Raw genomic sequence first — 17,570 nt, 5'->3', positions numbered from 1 at the left:
TTTGCATCCATTTGGTGACCTCACCCTGGATCTCGTGAGATTTAACCTTATGCAACCGCCTATCATGTCAAAGGCCTTGCTAAAGTCCATGTAGACAACATCAACTGCACTGTCCTCATCTATCTTCTTGGTTACCCCTTCAAATCTCTCAATCAAATTTGAGACACATGATTTTCCACTCTCAAAGTCATGCTGACTGTCCCTAATCAGTCATTGGCTCTCTAAATGCCTGTACATCCGGTCTCTCAGAATACCTTCTAACAACGTACCCCCTTCAGATGTTAGGCTCATCGGGCTGTAGTTCCCAGGCTTTTCCCTGCAGCCCTTCTTAAACAAAGACACAACATTTGCCACCCTCCAATCTTCAGGCACCTCACCTGTAGCTGTCAATGATTCAAATATCTCTCCTCGGGGACCCACAATTTCCTCCCTAGCCTCCCACAACGTCCTGGGATACACTTCATTAGGTCTCAGGGATTTACCTACCTTGATGTGCTTTAGGACTTCCAGCACCTTCTTCTCTGTATTATGCACATTCCTCAAGACATCACGATTTATTTCGCCAAGTTCCCCAACATCCATGCCTCTCAACAGTAAATACTGATGAGAAATATTCATTTAGGATCTCACTCATCTCGTGGATCCACACATAGATGACTTTGTTGATCCTTAAGAGGCCCTACTCTCTTCCTAGTTACTGTTTTGCCCTTTATCTATTTGTAGAAGCCCTTTGGATTCTCCTTTGCCTTATCTGCCAAAACAATCTCATGTTCCCCTTTTGTCCTCCTGATTTCTCTCTTAACTCTACTCCTACATCCTCTATACTCTTCAAGGGATCCACTTGATCCGAGCTGCCTATGCACATCATGTGCCTCCTACTTCTTCTTGACCAGGACATCAATATCCCAAGTCACCCAGGGTTCCTTACTTCGACCAGCCTTGCCCCTCACTCTAAAAGGAATGTGCTTACCCTGAACCCTGGTTAACATGTTTCTGAAAGCCTCCTACTTACCAGCTGTCCCTTTACCTGCCAGACTCCCCACTCAATTGTTGAAAGTTCCTGTCTAATACCATCAAAATTGGCCTTGCCCCAATTTAGAATTTTAACTTTTGGGTCAGACCTATTGCTCGCCATAGCTATCTTAAAACTAATAGAATTATGGTCACTGGTCCCAAAGTGATCCCTCATTAATACTTCTGTCACCTGCCCTTCCTTATTTCCCAAGAGGAGGTCAAGTTTTGCCCCCGCTAGTCGGGCCATGCACATACTGAAGGAGAAATTCCTCTTGAATACACAACAAATTTTTCACTATCCAAGCCTCTAATATTATGGCTGTCCCAATCAATGTTGGGAAAGTTAAAGTCTCCGACTATTACCACGCTACTTTTCTTGGAGCTATCTGTAATCTCCTTGCACATTTGCTCCTCAGTTTCCTGCTGACTATTTGGGGCCTATAGTACAGTCCTATCAAAGTGATTTCCCCCTTCTCAGTTCTACCCATATAGACTCAGTGGGCGAACCCTCAAATATCCCTCCTCAGTACTGCCGTGATGTTTTCCCTAATCAAAAACGCAACTCCCCTTCCTCTCTTACCTCCTGTTCTATCTTTCTTATAGCATCTGTACCCTGGAACATTGAGCTGCCAGTCCTGTCCCTCCCTTAGCCATGTTTCAGTGATAGCTATAATTTCCCAGTCCCATGCACCCATCCATGCCGAGTTCATCGGCTTTGCCTGTCAGGCCTCTTGCTTTGAAATAAATGCATTTTAATCTGGACTTCCCTTGCTCTTTGCCCTGCATCTGCCTGATCTCTCTCGTACAAGGATTACTGACACTGAAGAGCTTTTTTAAAAAATTGCCTGAAATTAAAAATATGAAGAGCCCAAGACAAAAATTCTACATTTCTAAACTAAATACTTGACAAATTACACAAGCATCTGGTAGAATGCATAATTTGAATATGTAAATAATATTTACATGTTGAATTAATGAATCAAGATAGAAAACTGAATTTTTGACTTTAAAACTTTACTCTTGTCCGCAAAGTCGCCTTTAAAATAAACAGAAACATAGAAAATAGGAGCAGGTGGCAGCCATTTGGCCCCTCTGCCTGCTCCGCCACTCATTATCATCCAACTCAATAGCCTAATCCTGCTTTTTTCCTCCCATAACCTTTGATCCCATTTGCCCCAAGTTGCTATATTCAGCCACCTCTTGAACACATTCAATGTTTTGGTATCAACTACTTCCTGTGGTAATGAATTCCACAGGCTCACCACTCTTCGGGTGAAAAAAAATGTCTCCTCACATCCATCCTAAATGGTCTACCCTGAATCCTCAGACAGTGACCCCTGGTTCTGGACTTCCCCACCATCAGGAATATCCTCCCTGCATTTACACTGTCTAGTGCTGTTAGAATTTTAAGTCTCTATGAGATCCTCCCCTCATTCGTCTGAACTCCTGCGAAAATAATGCTAACCTAGTCAATCTCTCCACATACATCAGACCAGGCATCCCCGAATCAGCCTGGTAAACCTTCGCTGCACTCTCTCGAGCAAGAACATCCTATCTCAGAAAAGGAGACCAAAACTGCACACCAAGGCCCCGTATTGTTGCAACAACAACATCCCTGCTCCTGTACTCAAAACCTCTTTCAATAAAGGCCAACATGCCATTTGCCTTCTTTACCGCCTGCTGTACCTGCATGCTTACCTTCAATGATTGGGACCTGGGTGTCCTTGTGCACACTGCACACTCCCTTCTCCCAATTTACAGCCATTCAGGTAGCAATTTGCCTTCTTGTTTTTGCTTCCAAAGTGAATAACTCACACTTATCCAAATTATACTGCATCTGCCATTGATCAGCCCACTCACCCAACCTGTCCAAACCATTCGGAAGGATCCCTGCATCCTCGTCACAGTTCACCCTCCCACCCAACTTGGTAACTTTGAGATGTTACATTTGTTCCCTCATCCAAATCATTAATATATATTGTGAAGAGCTAGGGTCCCAGCACCGATTCCTGTGGCACCCTAGTTATTGCCTGCCAATTTGAAAAGCACTCATTAATTCCTACATTCCTAAACTTTAACTTAAGATGTGCAAAATCAAGAAACTGTTCTGCCATTGATTCTAAAGATAAAAGCAGCTTTTAATAGTACAGGATAATTTACCATCTCAATTATATTCAAAACAATAAAGGTTGCAACCATAAACCCTGTTCCTCAAACCAAAGGCATTATCTATTACTGTGATGCAAGTACACCACTCAAATCAGGGTTTAGAGCATGGTGATGCTTTCATTAAAATCACTGGACATCAAGTACAGAATAATGATTAACTGTTTACCCCCCCTAATTTCATGATACCTACTTAACAATCCCTACTCCTCAAAGCAGTATGGAGTTTTTGATTTAATAAAGATGTTCATTTAATAAATGCCTCATTCCAACGCAATGTAAAACCCACTTTCCAACAATGCTTAGTTCACACAGCACAAAGTGATTCCACAGTGACGGAAGTGGGCAGGAAACCACACACCATCATATTGGCCTGATAAAAATAAATCAGTTAGGTTGTGAACTTCTCAGCGGGGGTGGGAAGCCACAAGGAAGGAAAATTTTAAGTCTACAGCCTGAAGTATCCTCAATCTGCCAGCAAATAATCTGTTTACTGAAGAATCCTCAATCTTTTGGGCAGTAATTATAGAAGCAAATTATATACATTAGAAATCTACGTTATATCCAGCTTACTGATTGTCACACTTCATCTTCAAGAGAGTACAGGCAAGTATCAGTTCGTCCCATTTTGGATCAAAATAGGATAAACCATTTTCTAAATGATGAAAAGCTGGGAAAGGTGGAAGCCCAAAGAGATTTACAGATCCGTGTACAGATCACGGAAATGTCGGGACTAGGTGCAAAAAAAATCAAGGCGGCTAATGGAATATTAACCTTTATATCGAGTGGTCTGGACTACAATGGGAGAACATTTTGCTACAACTATACAAAGTCCTGGTTAGTTCGTATTTGTACAGTGCCAGGCATCACAACTTAGAAAACATAACTAGGAACATAGCAGAAAGCCAGATTAGATCATCTACTTCATAGAGTTGTCTCCACATCCCTGGATGTCTTAGTTTCCAAAACTCTATGGATTTCGGTCTTGAACCTGCTTCATGTGCATGATTCCACAACCCACTGGGATAAAGAATTCCAAAGATTCATCACCCAGTGAAGGAATTCTTCTTCCTCCTCAGTCTTAAATGGTTTATCCCTTATTCTGCTCCGCCATTCAATCAAGGCCGATTCTTTTCTCATCCCCATTCTCCAGCCTTTTCCCATAACCCTGATCCCCTTATCAAGAACCTAACTATCTCGGTCTTAAAGTAACTCAATGAGATCCCCCTTCATCCTTCTAAACTCCAACGAGTACAGAACCAGAGTCCTCAACTGTTCCTCATATGAGAAGCTCTTCTTTCCAGGGATCATTCTTGTGAACCTCCTCTGGACCCTTTCCAAGGCCAGCATATCCTTCCTCAGATATGGGGCCCAAAACTGCTCACAATACTCCAAATGGGGTCTGACCACAGCCTTATACAGCCTCAGAAGTACATCCCTGCTCTTGTATTCGAGCCCTCTTGACACGAATGCTAACATTGCATTTGCCTTCCTAACTGCCAACTGAAGCTGAACGTTAACCTTTAGATAATCTTGAACAAGGACTCAAGTCCCTTTGTGTTTCTGATTTCCTAAGCATTTTCCCATTTAGAAAATAGTCTATGCCTCCATTCCTCCTCCCGAAGTGCATAACCTCACACTTTTCCACATTGTATTCCATCTGCCACTTCTTTGCCCACTCTCCTAACCTGTCCAAGTCCTTCTGCGGCCCCCCTGCTTCCTCAATACTACTTGTCCTTCTACATATCTTTGTATCATCTGCAAACAGGCATCTGAACAATGCCTTCAGTTCCTTCCTCCAAATTGTTAATGTATATTGTGAAAAGTTATGGTCCCAGCATTGACCCCTGAAGCAAACCATTAGTCACCGGCTGCCATCCTGAAAAAGACTCCTTTATCCCCACTCTGCCTTCTGCCAGTCAACCAATCCTCTATCCATGCCAGAATCTTACCCTTAACACCATGGGCACTGAGCTCATTTAACAGTCTCCTATGTGGCACCTTGTCAAAGGCCTTCTGGAAATCTACATAAATTATGTTCACTGGTTCTCCTTTAGCCAACTTCCTCATTACCTCCTCAAGGAACTCTAACAGATTCATCAGACATGATCTCCCCTTGACAAAGCCGTGCTGACTCAGTCCTACTTTATCATGCACTTCCAAATACGCTGCGATCTCATCTTTAACAATGGACTCTAAAATCTTGCCAATGACCGAAGTCAGGCTAACTGGCCTATAATTTCCCGTCTGCTACCTCCCTCCCTTCTTAAACAGCAGTGTTACATTAGCTACTTTCCAGTCCTCTGGTACCTTCCCTACCTCCAGTGAAACAGCCTTTCTGCATCTACCCTGTCCATCCCCTTACACAATTCCTTAAGTTTCAATGAGATCACCTCTTATTTTTCTAAGCTCTCGCGAACATCGGCTCTGAGAAATCTCTCCTCAAAAGATAGTCCCGCCATCCCAGAAATTAGTCTGGTGAACTTCTGCTGCAATTCTCCCTACGGCACATATATCTTTCCTTAAATAAAGGGACCAAAACTGTACACAATACTCCAAAACCAGAACTGCAATATATAAAGAAGTTTACAAGATGATTTAATTCCTTGATCCTGGTGGAAAAATAGAAAAGCAGAATCATGGTCCTCGTCATTAAATGCCTAATGGCAAACTCAATCCCATCTAGCTCAAGTTAGCCAATAGAAGATTTGTGAGCAGTATGCTGTACCGTTATTCTTCGTTGTTGGAAAATGCTTCGGACCCAAAAGTGGGGTGTCCACAAAACTCAGGATATATCCAAACCAGTCAATTACCGCTCCAACAGTCTACTCTCCATCTTTGAAGTGATGGAAGGTGTCTCTGACAGTGCTGTCAAGTGGCACTTACTCAGCAATAACCTGCTCAGACATAGTTTGGGTTCTACCAGGGCCATTCACGGCCTAAGCTCATTGCAGACTTGGTCCAAACATGGACAAAAGAGCTGAACTCAAGGCAAGGCGCGTGATTGCCCTTGACATTAAGGCTGCATTTGACCTGGCGTTGCATCAAGGAGCCCTAACAAAACTGGAGTCAGTGAGAATCAGGGGAAGTCTCTCCACTGGTTGGAGTTATACCTAGTGCAAAGGAAGATGGTTGTAGCTGAAGGTTGATCATCTCAATCCTAGAATATTGTGTCCTAGACCCAACCATCGCTAGCTGCTTCAATGACCATCAAGTCAGAGGTAGGAATGTATTGATGATTGCTCGATGTTCAGCACCATTCACGACGACTCAGATACTGAAGCAGTCCATGTACATATGAAGCAAGGTCTGCTCAAATTCAGGTTATAGAATCCCCACAGTGCAGGAGACCATTCGGCCCATCGAGTCTGCACTGGCCACAATCCCACCTAGGCCCTATTCCCATCACCCCACATATTTACCCTGCTAATCCCCTGACACCAGGATCAATTTAGCACGATCAACCTAACCCGCACATCTTTGGACTGTGGGTGGAAACTGGAGCACCCGGAGGAAACCCACGCAGACACAGGGAGAATGTGCAAACTCCACACAGACAGTGACCCAAGGCCGGAATTGAACCCGGGTCCCTGGCATTGAGAGGCAGCAGTGCTAACCACTGTGCCACCGTGGTTGATACATGGCAAGTAACACTTGTGCCACACAAGTGATGGAAAGTGACCAGCTCCAATGAGAAAGAATATAACTCTCTCTCCTTGACATTCAAAGGCATTGCCATAATTGAATCCCCCACCTACCACTGGCCAGAAATTGAACTTGACCAGCAGGTTCATGGGAACAGCACCATCTCCAAGTTCCCTCCCCGATAGCACTGTGGGTATACCTGCAGCAGCTCACCAACATCTACCCAAAAGCAATTAGGGGGATGTGTAACAAATGCTGACCTAGCCAGCGACTCCCACATCCAGTGAAAGAATTTTTGAAAAGGAATAGGGATCTAGGACACAATCAACTCAAGCCTCACAATGCCACTAAAAATTAGATGCAAGTGTTTGCAGAGTGGAACGTGAATGATTTGGATAAGGAAAAGGGACTGGACCTTCTGCTTTTGGATAAATTCTACAAAATGGATGACTTATTGGAACCATATGAAGCCTGGTAAGCCTTGAATAGATTTAAGAAAACAACTGATCAGTCCATGGAAGAATATGTGGACTTCGATAGATGGTATAAAAGACTGAAGAAATTTGAGCTTGACATCCTGGAGTCTGTATTGGCATTCAAATTACTTGATGCGATTTGATTTATTGTCACATGTATTAACATAGTGAAAAGTATTGTTTCTTGCACGCTATACAGACAAAACATACCGTTCATAGAGAAGGAAACGAGAGAGTGCAGAATGTGTTACAGTCATAGCTAGGGTGTAGAGAAAGATCAACTTAATGCGAGGCAAGTCCATTCAAAAGTCTGACAGCAGCAGGAAAGTCGGTTGGTACGTGACCTCAGGCTTTTGTATCTTTTTCCCGAAGGAACAGAGAATGTCTGGGGTGCGTGGGGTCCTTAATTATGCTGCCTGCTTTGCTGAGGCAGCGGGAAGTGTAGACAAATCAATGGATAGGAGGCTGGTTTGCGTGAGATTGGGCTACATTCACGACCTTTTGTGGTTTCTTGAGCCAGCTTTTTTTTTCATTGAAATTTCACCATCTACAAAGGGGTCCTCATATTTTACCCTGGGTCTTTCGATTACTAGCCTAGTGACAATACTACAATGATACTATCTCCCCTTAAGTCTTGTTAACTTCTGGGAAGAAGAATCTGGTAGACAAAAGATGATAGTCTCGAAGTTGCATAGACAGTTCGCACATCCAGGGCCACAAAAACTGAAGGCTTTATTGCAAAATGTTGGGAGTGCTTGATAAAGAATATGGCGACCTTACTGAGCCCATTTCAGCTGTGTGAAATTTATATAAGATATCAGAAGACACCATCTCCCTGTTGTGATCAGGGAATTTGGAGATTACAGTCCATACAAATTGGTGTACGGCAGGGATCCGAAGTTGCCTTTGGATCAGATACACCCATTGCTCTTGAAGGGATTATTAGCTCACTTTTTCTGCCCATCTGAATGTGTTGCATGCAAGCAGAAAGACTTTCATTGGAGCTGAGGTTTTGGAGAAAATTTGGCGAAAAGAATGGAAAGGCCCTGACGAAGTGATAGCAGTGAAGGAAAAGTAGCAATCATACAGCACAGAAATCAAACTGTTAGAGTTCATACTTCGAGGTTAATTGGCGCTGTTTAAACCGTTACAGATTCTAAACAAGACGTAGAGAGTGAAGAGGTGCTATGCATTGTACATAATAGGCAAATATGAAGAACTGACTACGGCTAATAAAGAATTGATAGATGAATAAAATAACAATGCAGTGAAGGATAAGGCTACTATTTAAAAGAACCAATACCCAAAGTAGGAACAAAGGTAACATAGATGCCATAAGGGGCCAGTGTGAGAAGGTATGCATCCACCACAGGAAGAGCAAGAAAGGTCACTGGTGAATATAAAATTTGGTAAAGATGTCGGATAAAGGTCAGAAAATCAGACCCATGGATTGGCAAAAAAATAAAAATGTGGAAGGCAAGAAAGCACAGTAGTAGTTCTGGCAGTGAACGTGAAAAGGATTATGATGCCAGGAAAAGATTTTGGACTTGCAGACAGAGTTTTGATCACTTGCAGGGAAGATCATGTAGCAACCGTCCAGGAAGAGAGAAAGGGGCAAGCAAGTTCACAGCTTAACCAGAAAGAGTACTACAGAACAAACTAGGAATATAACGAGAGGTAGGGGACCCTGTGGTGCTGCCAATAAATTGGAAGATAAGCTGATAAAAGACCAAATGAAGAGCTAGAAAGCTGGAAAGAATTTGGATTATATACTAAAATTCCAGATAGGGGATAGCCAGCCTCATCATACATGTCGATATGTACTGACCACATATACAACACTAAATCTAGATTGGTATTTCAGGGTTTTGAAGACAGACTTGGGGATCAAGACATCAGAGTGAACTTCCCTATTGCAGAGAAAGTAAGCTTGAAGATTTTTTGGCCATTGTAGCATACTCCTGGCAGCGCAGATTGATAGATATAAAGGCAGCATTTTTGCAGGATGAGCGATTTCAAAGAGAAGGATTTTTGAAACCACGTAAAGTAGCCTACGATATGGAAAGAAAATTGTGAAAATTAAAGGCGTGCATACGGACTGAAACTAAACATCAAGAGTATGGATCCCCCCCCAACCCCCAGGGGCTGACCTTGTTGAAAACAGGTTGCTACCAGTTAAAAAGCAGACCCTGCAATGTTCCACAGAAGAGAAACTTTTTCACCAGAGGCTGGTGGAAATATGGAACATGCTACCTGGAAGGGTAGTGGAGGCAGGTACTCTTGAACATTTAGGAAGCATCTGGATGAGCACTTAAATTGCCACGCCATAGTCAGCTATGTTCCAAGTGCTGGTAAATGGAATTAGTATAGATTGGTACTTGGTCAGTATAGATAAGGTGGGCCCAAAGGGCCCGTTTTTGTGCTGTTAAATTCTTCAATTAAAAGGGTAAGGAAAAATCAGAGTTTACTTGTGCAATATACTGGCAGAAATATTGTACAAGGGGCAAGGTGAGTCAAGTCTGCCTATGGAGTGCTATGTTGATAACTGATCGCTGTGGGAAAATGTCCATTCAGACTCTTACGAAAAGAAATGCCTGCTCCAAGAAATTGTTAAATGCGTTGGATCTTGTGTTACAATAACAAAATGGAAAAATAATTATTGCTTTCCAATATGTGCATACATAAATATTGTAAAGGGAATGTAGAATCTATAATGTTAAAACATGTAACTTTGATTTCATTTGTTCAGATTTAAAAATGTGTTCCTGAATTTCTTTGCTCTTCTAATGCTTTAATTTAAATGAAATAGAGAATTTGTCAATCCACAAGTGCATGCTTTGGTAATTACATTGATAAGCTAATTGCCTTATTAAAAACAAGTAATGGATATTGGCTCAACCTCCTAAAGGGTATAAACAGGCACAGCTGGATCAGTTGCAGCAGATAAGTCATAAGCTTGTGTCTCTACTGAGCTGGGAGCAGAATAAACTTGCTGAAGGTAAAAGACAAGCTGCTGTGCTATTGCTCCATCATATACTAATATTTGATCTTAACACCATCCTCTGACATCCATATTAGCTCATTCATCATACAACTATGTCTAGGTTAAACCCTCTTTCTGTTGCTCTCCCTGTACTACTTCAAAAAACGTTAGCTGCAATTTGCTATTAAAGCACATAATTTCTCCTTTATATTTCTATATAGTTCTTCTTTGGTTGAAATAAAAACTTAGGATGAGATGATTTTCTAGCAGCTCTATTACTTAACTAAAATGAGTTCTTAAATAAATGATACCCTTGCGCTTGTAGTTAATTCAGTGCATAAATCAGCATGCTACATATAAGTTCTCTTAAGCTGCTATACATTCCTGTAGCTGTCTTCATTGTTTATGTATGTATAAACATAATGCTACCCACATGCATGTTCAATTGACATGTAGTCCTAATGACTATATAAATTTACATTAGCTGTTGTTTGTCCTATTACTGAAAATAAGTATTTTTGTTGTAGTCCATGTCCTACGCACAACTTACACAGAGACATTGTTTTTTCCAGTTGCTGGTTGAATAATCTGGATTTAGAATTTCACAGCACAGAAGCCAAGTCAGCCCATTGTACAAGTGCTAGCTCCCAGAGTTATCTCGTTAAACTTATCTGCCCTCGTTTCAAGTTTTTTTTTCTGCACTTGGAGATATATTTTTACTGTACGTGCAGATTATATTGGACACTTCGCAACAGAATGGAAATTTGAACAAAAGTCACAGACATTTAAAAAAATCACAAAGGGCGTTGGTGCTATAGCACAAAAAAAACAACTAAGTGGTAGCTGTTCCTCCAGTTTCAATATCGTATTTATATTTGAAGCACCTCCACCTCTACAGCTTTAGTAAAATAATGCCTTTAAAAAGTACACAGAATTAAGGACTTCATGCACTCAACACAGGATTTATTTTAAAGGATAAAAATTTTCAGTCCTGAAGTATTTCTACCAGCAATGCTACTCACAATTGAAAAGGAAACACCAGCTACATAAAGTACATATTACAATGACATCTCTATTACATATGTTTGTGTTTAATTTTCTAGAACCTAACAATAGAAGTTATGGGAATGAAACATTATTTATGGCATGGTTTTGTGCAAGGAGCTTCCTCATCCCATACATTTCATACAGTAGAAGTCTATGGTATGCTTAAGCAGAACCAAATCCAACACTTTAGAAAAACATATTTATATAGTATATTTAACAAAGTAACATCCCAAGGCACAGACATCAGGAAACTGAAGTTATAAACATTCAGAAGTCCTCTCCAGCTTGACATTCCAGCACATACATTCTGCTCCTATGACTTAAATGCCCCTTCCAAACCACTTTCACTTGATGCCTCTCTCCCTATATTCAAAACCCCAAAAAGATTTGCTCTGGATGAAACACTATAGAATTCTTGTGCAACAATGGACTTGCAGAATAAAAAGGTGAACCATATGTTATGGTGTGAAAATTCAATCTCTATGATCATCTGAAAGTGAAGTGCTATCACATCTATATTTATTAAATAGTGCATAAACAAAATGCACAAACAGAAGCCCAACAACAGCAACTTATGGTTAAATATGTTGCTAACATGGCAAACATTTTTATACTAATTTTACTTGGGAGTTCTACACATTTGGAACACAGATTTTTGAGCTAGTTGTTGCTCCAAATACTGAAATTAATAGGATTTGTACAGCATTCCTTATATTTTAATTCTCCAATAATCTACCAAATTACAGATGCTTTTATACACAAATGAAAAGTAAATTGTTCATTCTGACAGAACTCTTGTTTCAACAAGGGTAGACAGAAGTGCAGCTGCATAAATTCCTGATTGTCAGAATTTTGACATCCACTTTTCAAACAACGTATGGGAAAAAAGGCACTCGCCCAACCCATTATATCAAAACCAGCAACTTGAAATTGCAGCCCAACGTAATAACAAAAAAAAGAAATCACGAAAATAACAGAACATTCAAATAAAAACAGATACATGACCTTTAAGACCAGCAACATTTGACAAGGCACTCTGGAAGGTTAAATAATATAGACTGATTACCAGTGCAGTGCAACAGCTCAAGTTTTTAAACTGGAGTTCGAGATAATCAGCATGTTTTGTTTTGTTGCCGTGTATTAGTGAAAGGAAATCTTAAAGCAGTTTTCCTTTTGGTAATTATACTTTATCAGATACCTGAACAAGAGAGTTCTTGAGTCTTTTTACAAGAAATCCCCACATATAAATAACGACAGCAGTGACATCAACCAAATAAGTGTTCTAGTGTTATACATGAATTCCAAGAGAAAACGCTGGTTAGTTAGTTTTCCTAGTCTAACAATCATACAACTTCCATTATGGCCTAATCCATTTGAAAAAGTCTATTTGTGGCCCAATATCTTAAACGCATATTTATATGGTTCACGATCTGTGTTTTAACAAATGTATACAACAATGTCCAAATTGTAATTAAAACTCATGCTTAATCGAGATCTTCCTGGAAAATAAGTAAAATGTCTGTTGCTCTCATTTTATTCATTATACTGAAGCAGCGGTCGTGAAATTACATTTAGTTTTTTTGGGAGGGGTAGAATAACTTGCTCTTTTGACTTGCACTGGGTCATTTGGAATTCGGCTCAAGTACTCGCGAAAAAAATCATGACTTGACACTTGGGAGTGTGAATCTCGAATCCATATCAAGTTAACTCATAAGAGGGTGGGGAATGGCAGAGAAACAGCAGACGAATCCGCCCGGAGGTGAGCGTTCAAACTACAGATAATAGGTCAAACTCATTTTACTTACTCCTAAAAAAAAGGCAAAAAAAACTTAATAGTTCAATAAAAGCACTGGTTAAAAGTTACAGGAAGATGCCTCCCGTTCCGTCCTAGGGAGGTACAACCTCTGCTGCCTTAACCCCCAAAAACTAGGTAGTAGCCTCCAGAGTTTCCAACATAATGGTCCAGGATTACTGACACGCCCTTTAATTCTTTAGGCGAACACAATTCAGATGTCTTTACAAATTAAAAATTACTCTGGGTACGCCAAAGAGACACGGAGGGAATAACCATTCGTTCAGCATTTTGTTGTCTCTTCTTTCCACCACCCCCTCCACGCTCCACAAATAAACCAAACCCAACCCAACCCCCAACCTGCTGCCATTCCGACAAGCTGGAGCTCCGGCTGGGCTGCCCTTTGTTGTGGAAAGGGCGGAGAGCGAAGACATCGAAGTCCTCCCCACCCCACCCCCCGATCCTCAGTCCCAGGTTGCGCGGCCGGCCTTGCCTGGCTGGGGCTACCGGTGGCCGCGGCCTGTACCGGCGCTTCACAGCCGCAGCACTCACCTCGGTCGGTTGGCTGATCTCGAACAGGTCCAGCCGGTTGGCATTCCAGTGGTTAATGATCTCCGCCAGCTTCCTGCGCTCCTCTTCGCGGCTCGACATCGTTCGTGGGAGCCCGGTGCGAACAGAATCAACTCCAAATAAATATATATGTACGTGCGTGTACCGAAACGGTCAGGTGGATTTCCGTGAAGGAAAGGTGAATAAGAAGAGAGGAATGAGGAACCGCCACAGGAAAACCGCCGTCCGATTCCGGCTGCGTATTCCCGGCCGCGCGCACTCCACCCGTCGCCTCTCTGTCTCGAGCACCACCCTCTCTCTCGACCCCGCGATGACGTTCCCTCGCTCACGCGCACGCCTCCCCCACCCCAGAGGTGCGTATCGCCCGCCTCCAACCGCATGCGCACCAACTGCCGGGGGGTCACATTCCACCTGAGGGAGCAGGTGGCTGGATGGTAACGTCTCCATCCCATGGAGGTGTGGTAAGTGAGAGTTATGAATCGTTCCGTGATTTCTATTAACACCTGATGTTTATGATATCAAATGTGCCAAGTCGCTTTTGCGCGAACTTATTTTTTTTGTTGTGTGTGAAAGTCTATTTATATGCCTCTAGGCCTGCAATATATTTCAAGCAGCTGGAATAATTCGGGGACAGGGTGTGAGCGTCAAGGAACAAGGTAAATAAAATCTATATTAAAAACAGGAAATGCTGGAAATACTCAGTCGATATGGCAGCAAGAGATAAATAGTTCACGGAAATGTTAACTGTGCTCCCCCTCTCATGCTGCTAGATATATTGAGTTTTTCCAGATTTCTACCATCCGTGGTGGTTTGCTTCTGTTGAAAAAAATCTATCAACGCCAACCGGGTAAATTAAAGAGTATTAGTATCGAGCACCTCAGGGACAATAACTAAAATTAATAACTCAAACAAGGTGCTAGGTAGATTCTAAAAGAAGCAAGAGTTTTTTTGGATCATGGTTGCTTGCAATTCCTGCATCATGTGGGAACTTCAGAGCACTTCAGGACCACATTATGTCAGCAGTTTCTTGAACTCCAGAGCAACTTTCCAAAGCAACTGGAGTAAACGGTTCTGACATAAGGTCATATTGGGTTCTTTGAAGGAACTTATTGAAGGTAACAACTGCTCTTTTCGGAGCAAATTTTACACGATGTAACTGTAAAATCATCTTACTTAATGTCACTGCTCTCACCCTTAATACCTTCAAACAACTTGTTGATTTAAGGTCATTGACCTGAATCGCTAACTTTGTTTCTGTCTTCACAGGTGCCGCCTGACCAACTGAGTATTTCCAGCATTTTCTGTTTTTATTTCCATTACCCGGTATCTGAGTTATTTTCCTCGTGTGTGTTAAGATCTCTTTTTTTCCTACTTACTGCCAATGATGGGTTCATATCTGCCAAATGTAATTTTGAATGGTTTTGATTTTTGCCCTTCTATGATGCACTATGTATAAAAATACAACTCTGCTGAAGGACTTCATCTGACGATTTCCCTAAGATGTAATTAATCTATATACTTTTTTCTTATTAATTTTGCATTTCCAACAATCACTGGATATGCACATATTTAAGTAGGTTTTCAATGTATGCCAGTGTTGCTGAACGTGAAGAGACTTATAATACTTGCCCAGTTTTGGAATCATTATTATTTGCCAAGGATGAAAAATGACAGGCACATAAATAAAATAGTGATTTTTCTCTTAAAATGATGTGATTACATTCAAAAATGGTAATGTGATCTTATTTTTCAAAATAATTGTTGTGAATGTGGACCCGACTAAAAATATGGATTTATATTTCATAGAATCATTTGTATGCATGAGAAAAGGTAGTAGTGTGATATTAACTATGTGCATGGCACATGCAGACCTCTGCCATACATAATAACAACCAACGGATATTATTGGTTTATTTTCTAGTGCCACTGATTTATGTTATTCATGGAAAATGTCAAATCCCTTTTCATAAATAATGAGTTTGATTTATTCTGTTACCACAAAGCAGTGGCCCTGCATGTCTCACACGAGCAAATATATTCGATAATTCAGAAGTTGAGCTGTGATCAATGCATCACAGTGATGGGGAATAGTAACATAATGGCTATGTGACTGGACTAGTACTTCCAGGGACCTGGAATAATGATCAGGAGACATGAATTCAAATCCCACTATAGCAGCTGAGAAATTTAAATTAGGTATATTAAATAAACCTGGAATAATAAGAGTAATGGTAACCATCAAACTAGTTGAAATCTGCTATCCTTATCCAATCTGGCCAACATGTGAACCTTGTTTGCTGAATATTTTTCTGAAAGTTTCCTAGAACTTGGAACTGATCATGGATGAAACTATCTTAGATCTGGTATTGTGTAACAAGGTAAGCTTAATTAATAATCTCATTGGAAAAGTGGTCATAATACAACATGGTTCCATTTTAATTTTAAAAGTGACATCCTCCGGTCCCAAACGAAAATCCTAAGCAAAGCCAATTACATGGGTTTGAGAGAAGAGCTGGCTAAGGTTGATTGGGTAACTAGACTAATTGATATGATGTAAATCAGCAGTGGGAAACATTCAAAGAATAAATTCAATGTTCAACAAAACTCCATTCCAATAAAAAAGTTTTAAAGTTTATTTATTAGCATCACAAGAAGGCTTACAATAATACTGCAATAAAGTTACTGTAAAAATCCCCTAGTCAACACACTCCGGCGCCTGTTCTGATACACTGTTAGAGTATTTAGCATGGCCAATACACCTAACCAGCACATTTTTAGGACTGTGGGAGGAAACCAGAGCACTTGGAGGAAACCCACACAGAGAACATGCAGACTCCGCACAGACAGTGACCCAAGTCGGGAATCAAACCAGGGTCCCTGGCGTTGTGAGGCAGCAGTACTAACCACTGTGCCAAACAAGCATTCTGCAAGAAAAATCCATCTGTGAAGTTACAGAGAAGTTCAGGATAATAGATTAAAAGAAAATAGAATCATTGAATTCCTACAGTGCAGATGGAGGCCATTCAGCCCATCAAGCCTGCACCAACAACAATCCCCAGGCTCTATCCCCGTAACCCCAAGTATTTACCCTGCTAATCCCCCTGACACGAAGGGACAATATAGCTACTAAGAGCCAATTCACCTAACCTGCACATTTTTGGATTGTGGGAGGAAACCAGAGCACCCGGAGTAAACCCACACAGACACGGGGAGAATGTGCAAGCTCCATACAGACAGTCACCCAAGATCGCAATTGATCCGGATCCCTGGTGCTGTGAGGCAGCAGTGCTAACCACCATGGCACTGTGCTGCCCCTACTCGTACTGTTGCAAAGTGTAGTAGTAGTCTGATGATTTAGAGTGTTTAAAAGATTATAAAAGAAAATAAACTAACCTGGGATCTAAAAACAAATTTTAAAAGCTCTGAGAAGTGTATAAAAAGGAATTGGCAGGCGGAGACTTTGAACATTGTGTCTGCACAGCAGTAATGATCTGCCTAAGGACACGTCCTCTGCTCATTTTTCCACACGTCACAGTCTTGTGTTTATGTCTTCAGTTGTTTATAGGAACCTCCCATTTTCAAATTAAACGATCAATATGCTGGGTGCTCTGGTTTCCTCCCACAGTCCAAAGATGTGCAGGTTAGGTGGATTGGGCATGCTAAATAGCCTCTGAGTCTTCAAAGATGTGTAGTTTAGGGTTATTAGCAGGGTAAATAAACGGAGTTACAGGGAGAGGGCCTGAGTGGGATTCACTATCGGAGAGTGGATGCAGACTCGATGGGCCGAATGGTCTCCTTCCGCACTGTAGGGATTCTATGACTCTATTACAAGTGCAAAGAATACATTGGGTGGTTTCCCATTGCTTTCTCTTGCTTT

At 41.3% G+C, this 17,570-nt stretch overlaps 2 protein-coding genes across 13 annotated transcripts in view; one reads left to right on the top strand and one right to left on the bottom strand.

Annotated features, from left to right (window-relative positions):
* Positions 1-13,808, bottom strand: part of afdna (afadin, adherens junction formation factor a) — a 220,900-nt gene extending 207,092 nt beyond the window's left edge. For all 12 annotated transcript variants that reach the window (XR_013499669.1, XM_078230105.1, XM_078230109.1 and 9 more), the window contains exon 1: positions 13,676-13,808. Coding sequence is in view for 11 of the 12 variants with exons in the window: in XM_078230105.1 (XP_078086231.1) it covers positions 13,676-13,774 (99 nt within the window). In the remaining variant the exon portion in view is untranslated. The remainder of the gene's footprint in view (positions 1-13,675) is intronic.
* LOC144504735 (uncharacterized) overlaps positions 13,522-17,570 on the top strand; it is a 117,131-nt gene continuing 113,082 nt past the window's right edge. Inside the window, exons 1-2 of the mRNA XM_078230479.1 lie at positions 13,522-14,154; positions 14,286-14,349. Coding sequence (XP_078086605.1) covers positions 14,125-14,154; positions 14,286-14,349 — 94 coding nt within the window. The 5' untranslated portion in view covers positions 13,522-14,124. The remainder of the gene's footprint in view (positions 14,155-14,285; positions 14,350-17,570) is intronic.

The sequence above is a fragment of the Mustelus asterias genome, chromosome 15, assembly GCF_964213995.1.
Source record: "Mustelus asterias chromosome 15, sMusAst1.hap1.1, whole genome shotgun sequence".
NCBI classification, from domain to species: domain Eukaryota; kingdom Metazoa; phylum Chordata; class Chondrichthyes; order Carcharhiniformes; family Triakidae; genus Mustelus; species Mustelus asterias.
Note: the sequence above shows the minus strand (reverse complement) of the source record. Positions and strands in the feature narration are given on the sequence as shown.